The sequence below is a fragment of the Lactuca virosa genome, chromosome 5, assembly GCF_052849685.1.
Source record: "Lactuca virosa cultivar CGN04683 chromosome 5, Lactuca_virosa_CGN04683_v6, whole genome shotgun sequence".
NCBI lineage: Eukaryota > Viridiplantae > Streptophyta > Magnoliopsida > Asterales > Asteraceae > Lactuca > Lactuca virosa.
In genome coordinates this window covers 114,451,053-114,460,895 of record NC_136430.1, presented here as the reverse complement: position 1 = coordinate 114,460,895, position 9,843 = coordinate 114,451,053, and the positions used below count along the sequence as shown (strand labels likewise).

The 9,843-nt window shown below is 38.5% G+C and overlaps 1 protein-coding gene across 1 annotated transcript in view; it reads right to left on the bottom strand.

The window, feature by feature from the left end:
• Positions 1–1,767: 1,767 nt before the first annotated feature.
• LOC145111636 (uncharacterized) overlaps positions 1,768–9,843 on the bottom strand; it is a 71,891-nt gene continuing 63,815 nt past the window's right edge. The window contains exon 5 of the mRNA XM_079047898.1: positions 1,768–1,850. Coding sequence (XP_078904024.1) covers positions 1,768–1,850 — 83 coding nt within the window. The remainder of the gene's footprint in view (positions 1,851–9,843) is intronic.

Below are 9,843 nucleotides of genomic sequence, written 5' to 3'. Positions count from 1 at the left end.
AAAGATATAATTACATCTTTAATATGAGTTAAGTTTTCTACACCTTTCTTGGACGCACGAAATCTTACTGTGGGATGTGAATAAAGGGATCATTTCACACTTTAGTGACTTGGCAACCCTCTTATTTCTGAACATATGTAAAGATTATAACATTAAACATAAGGTCTATAACACTTAAGTGTTATCATAAGTTGGGATCTTCCGCAATGATTTCCTAAGGTTAATAATACTTATGTATTATCCAAAGTTGGGATCTTTCCCAGAAAGAACTTAAGATCTATAACATTTTCATGTTATCATCCGATTTGGGATTTTCCCCAATGATATTCTAACAACTATAACGTTGACATGTTGACTGAATTTAGGATACTCCCCATAAAATATGCATGGCTTGTAGCATTATCATGTTACAAAAATAAGAATTTTCCCGATCTTTCACCAAGATGGAATTATTTCCAATTGATTCTTAAGGCGGGAACCTTCCCAAGTTTACTAAGTTGAGGCCGGTCAAGGCACCTACCTGATTAACTCCTAAAGCGAAGATCATTTCCGTATGGAAGCTTCAATATCATATAGGATTTAAAGACTTCTCCTAACTCAAATGGTCACAAATCATAAGGACAATCAGGTTCTACCTATCCTTTAAAGTTATTTTCACTACATAAAAAAGATTTATTATCCTCAAAGATCTTAACTATTTTACGATCCCAGTTTGATGAATGATCATTTCAGGATATTCAAATCTTAAAAAAGTTCTTAAACTTTTTAGGAACATGGTTATGTAAAGCATATAAACCATGCAAGAAGAAATATAAAACAACCATAGCATAAAAAGGGGTTTCCCACCAACACCAAAAAAGAAAGAGTGAAATATTATTTTATAGGCCCAAATTTATTCAAATTGTTTTTAAGCTAAATCATTATCAAGTTGCAGATTGTTCACCTCCACCCAGAGCCACCTCTGTCTTTCCACCTCCTTCCATCGGTTGCGATGTAGGATGCTGACTGGCAGTTGTAGGCTCGCCAATCAATTTTCTCAGGGCTTCACGCCATCCTGCTACATTATAGGATTTCGCATTCTTGAGATCCTCCATAAGCTTGATTTTTGTTTCCCAAATAGCAACAACAACACATATCCTCACTTCAGCAAACACGTCATCTATTTCAGCCGCATGGTCCTTTTCCTTTTCTATTTTCTCCCTGGACAGCTTCTCCACTATTTGCAGACACTCCTTATTGAGTCCCTACTTTTCCCTCAAAACATGCTTTACATGAGTAAGCTTGGCTTTAAGATCCTCACCGAATCGAGGGACATGATGAACAACCTAAGAAGAACAACGATATATAGGTAGTTAAACTGAATGGAAAAGAGCGCAGAAATACTCATAGATTGGGAGAAGGAGATTAGCTTCTTCAAAGCCTCATCTGTTCCAAGGTTCTCGAGATCCCATGCATCAGATGATTTTCTATTGTGAGATATTGGGGTCTTCACTATAAGGTCGAGTTGAGTCTTCTTAGGAGGAAGAGGTGGTATCTTTTCCTTATTCACCATGAGCAAACCACTAGAAATGTTGTCTTCAAGTTAAGTCAATACAAATCGGGCCCTAGAGCGAATGTTTTTGGATCCTACACACTAAGAAGGATCCTCATAAGCTCAAGGTCCTAATGATAAAACATATAAACTCACTGAGAAGGATCCTTACCAGTAGCCATCGAAGTTGTGGTAGAATAACCCTCTTGAAGACTATGAGACTCGATTTTTAATGATCAGTTTGCAGGAATAGCAAGAAAATGCCTCACTTTGTCCTCAGTATCCTCAGTCATAGAGAAAGCTTCACCAAACTTGTAACCTGCATCAAAATGAACAAAATAAGAAACATAAGTCCTTAGATCCTCAAAATCAGTAAATAAGATCCTACCTTTTTTAACCCAAGCTTTAGGAAAAAGATCCCCACCATTTATAGAGTCTCACCTCAGAAAAAAAAAGTATTTTTGCTTCCAGGCTCCATTGTTGTGCTTGGTTTTCAGAATGAGTGGGGATTTGTTGGTTTTGACCTTAAATAGAAAACGAGATCCCCTAAAGTAGAGAGATCGTAAACATAAGCCAACTCGGTAAGACTAATGTTCAAGTTGTGGGAGTGATTCACTCGCTCAATCTAGTACAAAATCCTCCAAATGATGGGCATTGCTTGGATATACGAAATATTGGTGGCCTGAGACCCAAAGAAAGGGGATATTCGGGGAAGCATACCCAAGAAGGAGAAATGAAATTAGGCTGAATAGAAGGATCAAAGGACCTAAAGATCGCTTTGGAGGGGAAAGCTATGTTGGCCTTAAGGGACTGTATGTCCTCATCATTGAAGGAGCACACCTCATCATAAGCCAGAATCTCCTGATCAACAAAATCATTCTACGGAAGGTCCGAAATACTGGCATGAGAATGAGATTCTTTCTTGCCCACGATTGGAGAAAATAAGAGAAAAAAGGAAAAGAAATTACATGTGAATGTGGTAGGAGACGTCCGTAAGAAGTGTTAGGGAAGGTAAAAAAGTTAATGCGATAACCCCTATTTAACCTAATGACATAAGAGAGAGGGTACGATTTGACCGCGTGATGAATAACCTTGGGCAGATAAACCCTATCTGATTAGGGTTTAAAATTCAAATCTTTTATTTCTTTCACTTATTATTTTTAAATTATACCTTTAAATATGGGAAAACTAACCTCAATATTTCACAGGTATAATTTGGGGGCAATTGTTACGTGAAGGATCCTTGAATTGTATTTAGGATCCTCAAATATTTTTGAAGCCTTAGGATCCTTAAACATATCCCGGGACCCTGACTGTTACCACTAATATTTTTAATATTTGTAACGACTATATTTTCTTTATTTTTCTCACATGTGCAGAACTAGTCAACACAAGACCCATTCTCAACGGAGAGTCATGTTAACCAAGAAAAAGACCCAGAATACCATGTCAAATAGCATTCATATGCTGATTCTGAAGGATCCCAGAATTATCGGTCTTGTTGTTACTTATACTAGACTATAAATAACACATGTATCTAGCACACAATACACATGATTAGCTCTAGCATTACTCATGTACTCGTATAATCATCATTTTCTTTGTAATCCTAGATTAAAATCAATAAAATAAATCAAGGCATGCGATTATTATCACCTCCCAAGGTTTTATGTCGGCGATCCTACAAAGGATCAAGGACTTTCCTTGTAACTTATTTGTCTCACTATGATTACTATTTCATACTTTCATTACGCTAACACCACAACCTCTCATACAATTTAGTCGAATTACACTTGATCATTTTTTGACCAAAAAAATATTATATATAAAGGACCTCAAGGATCCTTAAACTTGCTAACTTTATGGAATCCTACCATTCCAACTAGATTATATTTGAAGAATATGGGAAAAAAAACTTTCGATCTAGCAACCTAGAATAATAAAGTTTGGATATTAAACACTTACAAAGGCCCAAGGATGCCCAAAATGAAGTCCAAAGCTAGCCAAGATGCACACAACACTACCTAAGAGTTCTTTTTCCTTCAAAAGCAACCAAAAGCACCAAAATGAGCTCAAAAATGGAGGGGAGGGATTAGGGTATCTTCAATAGGTTTTGGAGGTGAGGAGGCTAAGGGTGAAGGAAACCTTAACCCCTCACTTCCTTTAAATAGGTTCCAATTCAAAAAATTAGGGTTTTCCCTAGATCAGGTGTCACGTCGTGACACTTAAATGACCAAAAATTAGGGTTTTCCCTAGATCAGGTGTCACGTCGTGACAAACATAGTTTCACGTCGTGACACTTAAATGATCTTCCCGATTTACACGGATATGTCACGACATGACGAGCTTCCCTCACGTCATGACCCACCCAAAAATCATATTTTACTTCAAAATTTCATAGCTTCAGTATCCGGATGTTACAACTCTCCCCCAATTGAGTAAGACATCTTCCTCGAAGTTCGTTATGGCAAACAAGTTGGGATAATTCTCCTCCATCTCATCTTCGAGTTCCCAAGCCCATTCAGAACCCTTCCACTGATACCATTGCAACTTCACCAAGCCCACCGCCTTGTTGTGCAATGTCTTCGTCTTCCTGTCGGCAATTGATATTGGTCTCTTTAAATAATTTAAGCACCCTTCTTGCCCTACTTTCTGCAGATGAGAGACATGGAAAGTGTTGTCGATGCCCAACTTGCCCCACTTTCAACCTAAAACTCGAGGTTAGAACATCGTCGGTCAACATAGCTCTTTTGGAGACTATTCACAGCCTATAGCCGCTCACACACTTGTTGTATCAACCCAGTGGTCTTGAGTACTACCTCACTACTCCCCATAACTCGATGTCTGACATCACCCCAACAAACTGGAGTCTGACATATCCTCCCGTAAAGCATCTTAAATGGAGGTCGATCAATACGGGCGTGACAGCTGGTGTTGTAGGAGAGCTCACCCAATGGAATATAAGTATCCCAACTCCTGCCAAAATCTAGCACACAAGCGTTGGACATTTCCTCGAGCATCTGACTGGTCTGCTCACTCTGTCTGTTAGTCTTTCACACCTAAAACTCCATAAAATTTGTTATGAAACTAATTTTGGGTTATGAGCAAAGCAACATCCCTATGGTTTTCATGCAAACCCTAATGCTTGGATCTAGTTTTTCTAATGATTCATGCATATTTTCCATGACTTTAAAGAACCCTATTCTAGCATACAACAAAAACTTTTAAATATCAAATTAACAAGTTAGATGAATACATTGATTGTTGATTGTAGATCTTGAAGCCTTGAGAACATTAGCACCTCAAATGTTGTGCCTCTAATGAATCACAAACACCAAGAGCAATTGGATTAAGCAAGAGAGAGAGAGAGAGAGAAGAGAGGGAAAATTCGGCTCCAAGACTTCTAGCGTTAGGTGTAACCGAATTGTCGTGCCCAAGGGGTCCTTATATTGGCGTGGGAATTAGGGTTTCAGTCATTATCCTTATCTGGTTACTTAGCCACCAAGCAGCCCATAAGATAACTCTAGAGTCCCCATTATGGACGAATTCTTAAGTCCTTATCCTTAGAATTCGTCCACCCTATCATTTAGGGTTTCCTTGTCCAACCTTGTAACTATCACATAAGTAGAATTCAACCCCCTAGTTCAATTAACTTCTTTTGATCACAAAATTAATTCTTAATTAATTCTTGACCAGTGTCAATTAAACAAATATGATTTCTCTTTTAATATATTATTCTTATAATATATTAATAAACCATAATAACCTCTTTCTCTATTATTCATCCAATCAAGTTGCTTTGGTGAAGGCAACCCAAAAGGACCATGCACAATCGGGTCAACTACATACCAAATAGTTATGGACTTAGACACTAATCCAACAGTCTCCCACTTGGATAAGACTAATAACTACAAATGCAAATGTAACTTCTGGATCCGATTAGCAATTGAAGCTCTCAAAACTCTTGATCTTATCAATAACCTATCCTTTAGATAAGGGATCGTATAGTCCTCCGTTCTAGATATCGTGCGGACAATTATAGGGAACACAATCATACTTATTGTCCAACAGTTTGTTTCTCGATCTCTGATTCGTCTGGCATAGAACTTAGTTGAACACATCAATTCAGTCCTGACCGGGCCCGACACATAAGTCAAACCAAATCATCAAGGGGCCCAGATATCGCTTTTACCATCTTAGGATAAAAGGAACATATAAACTTCGACTTATATGCATTTACTATCCACTAGTAAAATCATACACAAAAATGCGTTTTATAACATCAAGTTACTAATGCGTTTACGCATTATCAATGCACAACCAATCAGTAAACAATAAACCATATATCTAGGTTTTAAGACCATATGATATTATCGTCTTGCGACCACTCGTGATAAATTCCATGAAGTGATTCCAGCAAGCGTCGGTTTATTCCAATGCTCAAATCAAGTTCATAAGCACTCATGAACGTTGTAGCAAACTTTTGCTATGTCTAATACACTTTAGACAATCTACACACCAATTCATGACAGTCTTCATTCATACCTACTTCCATCATATGAACGACTGTGGACTGTTCGATTAATTTTGTTATTCAGGAAGTCAAAACATGCAAAATGAAACAATAGGTAAACAATTAACATAAGACAATAACTTTACTCATAAATAATACCCATTTATTTAATCATCGAATGTTAATTACAATTTATCTATTACACATTTCTAAACTATCTAATCTAAACTAATATCGTCCTTTAGCCCAATACTCCTAGCATGCTGCAAGTGCTTAACCCTGCTTAGTCCTTTCGTAAGGGGATCTGATGGCTTATCCTCCGATGATACCCTCTTCACTACGAGGAGTCGTTCTTCTACCCGATGTCGAATAAAGTGATATTTTCTATCGATATGTCGAGATCTACCATGATCCCTAGGTTCCTTGGTCAAGGTAACCACTCCTTCATTATCACAGAAACTTTCCATAGGCTCCTATATGGCCGTCACAACTCCAAGGTCTCCAATGAAGTTCTTCAACCATATTGCGTCCTTTGATGCTTTGCTCTCTGCAATGTACTCTGATTCGCACGTTGAATCAGCTACGGTCTCCTGCTTGGAACTTTTCCAAGTCACTGCTCCTCCATTAAGGGTAAAGACCCAGCCCGACTGTGAATTCTCCATACTAAAATGTTTTATTACTTTTTCCAAGTAAGTATTCTGACTAAGTCCTATTAGTCTCTTACTTCTGTTCCTCACTATCCTTATTCCCAGAGTATAGGCAGCCTCTCCGAGGTCCTTCATAGCAAAGCACTTCCCGAGCCAGGACTTCACTTCCTGCGGCGTCGGGATTTCGTTTCCTATGAGTAGTATATCATTGACATACAACACAAGGAAGCTTACTATACTCCCACTATCTTTGACATACACACATCATTCATCCTCACTTCGTAGAAAACCAAACTCTTTGACTTTCTCATCGACACAAAGATTCCTTCTGCGAGACGCTTGTTTCAGTCCTTAAATGGAGTTCTCAAGCTTGCACACTCTATTAGGGTGCTTCGCATCGATAAAACCCTCTGGCTGAGCCATGTAAACATCCTCAGCCAACTTCCCGCTAAGGAAGGCGGTTTTGACATCTATTTGCCATATCTCATATTCATGAAATGCAGCAATGGCTAGCATCACCCTAATAGACTTTATCTTTGCAACCGATAAGAAGGTTTCATCATAGTCAACTCTGGGAGTTTGAGTGAAACCCTTCGCGACCAATCATGCCTTATAGGTGTGCACATTCCCATCCATGTCGGTCTTCTTCTTGAAGATCCATTTGCACCCAACCGTCTTACGACCTGGCACATTGTCAACCAAATTCCAAACTTGATTGTGTACATGGACTGAATCTTGCTGTCCATGGCCTCTTTCCACTTTGCAGACTTCGGGCCTGCCATGGCTTCCTTATAGTTGTTAGGTTCGTCCAAAACCACCAATGTACTATCGCTAATGAACGTATCCCCTTCTGTAGTAATATGAAAACCATAAAACTGGGGTTGAACTCTAAATCTTTCGGAACGTCTAAGAGGTAAGGATTCGTCAATCGGTTCAACCGGAGTTTCCTCCTCGGGTTGAGTGCCAGCTTTGGAGGTGCCTTCATCACACGACTCTTAAATTTCTTCCAGATCGATATGCCTCCCACTGTTCCCTTGGCTTATGAGTTCTCGCTCACGGAACACCCCTCTCCTTTCAACGAAGACAACATTGTCACTCGGTCTATAGAAGAGATATCCGAAGGACTTTTCCAGGTAGCCGATGAAAATACATTACTCACTACGAGGTTCAAGCTTGTCGTGAGTCTCTCATCTTACGAAAGCCTCGCAACCCCAAAACTTGATATGTGACAACGAGGGAGCTTTCCCTATCCACATCTCGTGAGGTATTTTAGCAACCTTCTTCGTAGGGACTAAGCTAAGGATATGGGCGGTAGTCTCTAACGCATACCCCTAGAATGAGATAGGTAGCGAAGTATGACTCATCATGGAACAAACCATGTCTATTAAGGTTCGATTACGCCTCTCATCCACACCGTTCAACTGCGGTGTCCTAGGTGGCATCAAATGCGAAACAAATCCGCATTCCTTGAGGTAGTCGTGGAATTCAAGACTAAGGTACTCTCCTCCTCGATCGGATCGAAGCATCTTGATTTTCCTGCCTAATTGACTCTCGACTTCATGTTTAAACACTTTGAACTTTTCAAAGGTTTCTGACTTGTGCCTGATTAAGTAAATATACCCATATCTGCTATAATCTGAAGGGTTTTGAGCATTCTAACAATCCGAACGTGTACATGCAACCCTAGAAACCTTGGATCTATGTTTTACTAAGATACATGCAAACTTGATTTTCCAACGTTATTATCCTAACTAGCATGACATGGGGAACTTTTAAACATAATAGCTAGTTGAAGTACATACCTTTTATTGTTTGGATTCCTTGATAACGTTGTGAGCCTAGCACCTCAAGTGTGATGCCTCAAATGTCTCACACAACACCACAACACTTAGAATAACTTTGAGAGAAGTACACCTACACCTCAAAACCGGCTAGCCCTCTTACGCTTGCTTGTAGTAGTGCCGATTTTGGTCATCTATGGAGTCTTTATATAGTTGTGTCACAAGTAGGGTTACACCATGTAAACCCTAATTGTCATGGATTTTCATATTCCATGATCCATGGGTTTGTAACCTCCATGGACTATCCATGGAACACCTTATGGGTTTTAACCCAATCCATACAAACCATGGATCATTAGCCCAACTATAAAAGAATAGAGGATTTACACAATCAACCCCATATATTTAATTAGTCTATTTTTGATCACTTAATTAATTCTAAATTAATTATTGATCAATACTAATGAAATAATATTATTAATATAGTAGAACTTATAATATATTAATAAACCTTAGGTGTCCTTTCTCTCATTTAGTCTATCCAAGGGTTGCAATGCCATGCAACCCAAATGGAGCATGTTAACCGGGTCAAGTACCTTCCAGGAATAGTTTTGAACTTAGACACCTAATCCACTAGTCTCCCACTTGGATAAGTCTAATAACTATAAATGCAAGAATGACTTCAGGAACCAATCAGCAATCATATCTCTTTCAAGGTCTCGCGGAACTAAGATGATGATGATACGCCAACAGTTTGTTTCCGATTTCCGATTTTTTTTACATAGAAATTAATCGAGCACATCAATTTAGTTCTGACCGGGCCCGGTGCATAGGTCAAAAAAAATTCATTGAGGGGCCCAGATATCGCTTCTAATCCAAGAAGGAACAGATAAACTTCGACTCATATGCTTGTTCTACTACTTGTTGAATTATATACAAAGGCACGTCTTATAACATCGAGTTACCAATGCGTTTTCGTACAATCAATGTATAACCAACTCATAGTTAACAACTCATATCTCTAGGTTTGAAGACTTATATGATATTACCGTCTCACGATCACTCAAGATAAATTCCATGAAGTGATACAAGTGAGTGTGGGTTGATTCCAATACTCAGAACTTATGAGCACTCATGACTGTTGTAGCACCTCTTGCTATGTCCAACAACTTACACATCTACAAGCCAACTCATGACAGTCTTGATTCATATCTACTTCAAACATATGATCGACTGTGGATAATTTGAATAATATGATATACCAAAACATAATTATTTTGGAAGTCAAAACATGCAAAATAAAATGATAGTAAACGATTGAAAAAAGGTAGCAACACTTATACTTATAAATAAACAACAACTTTTATTTAT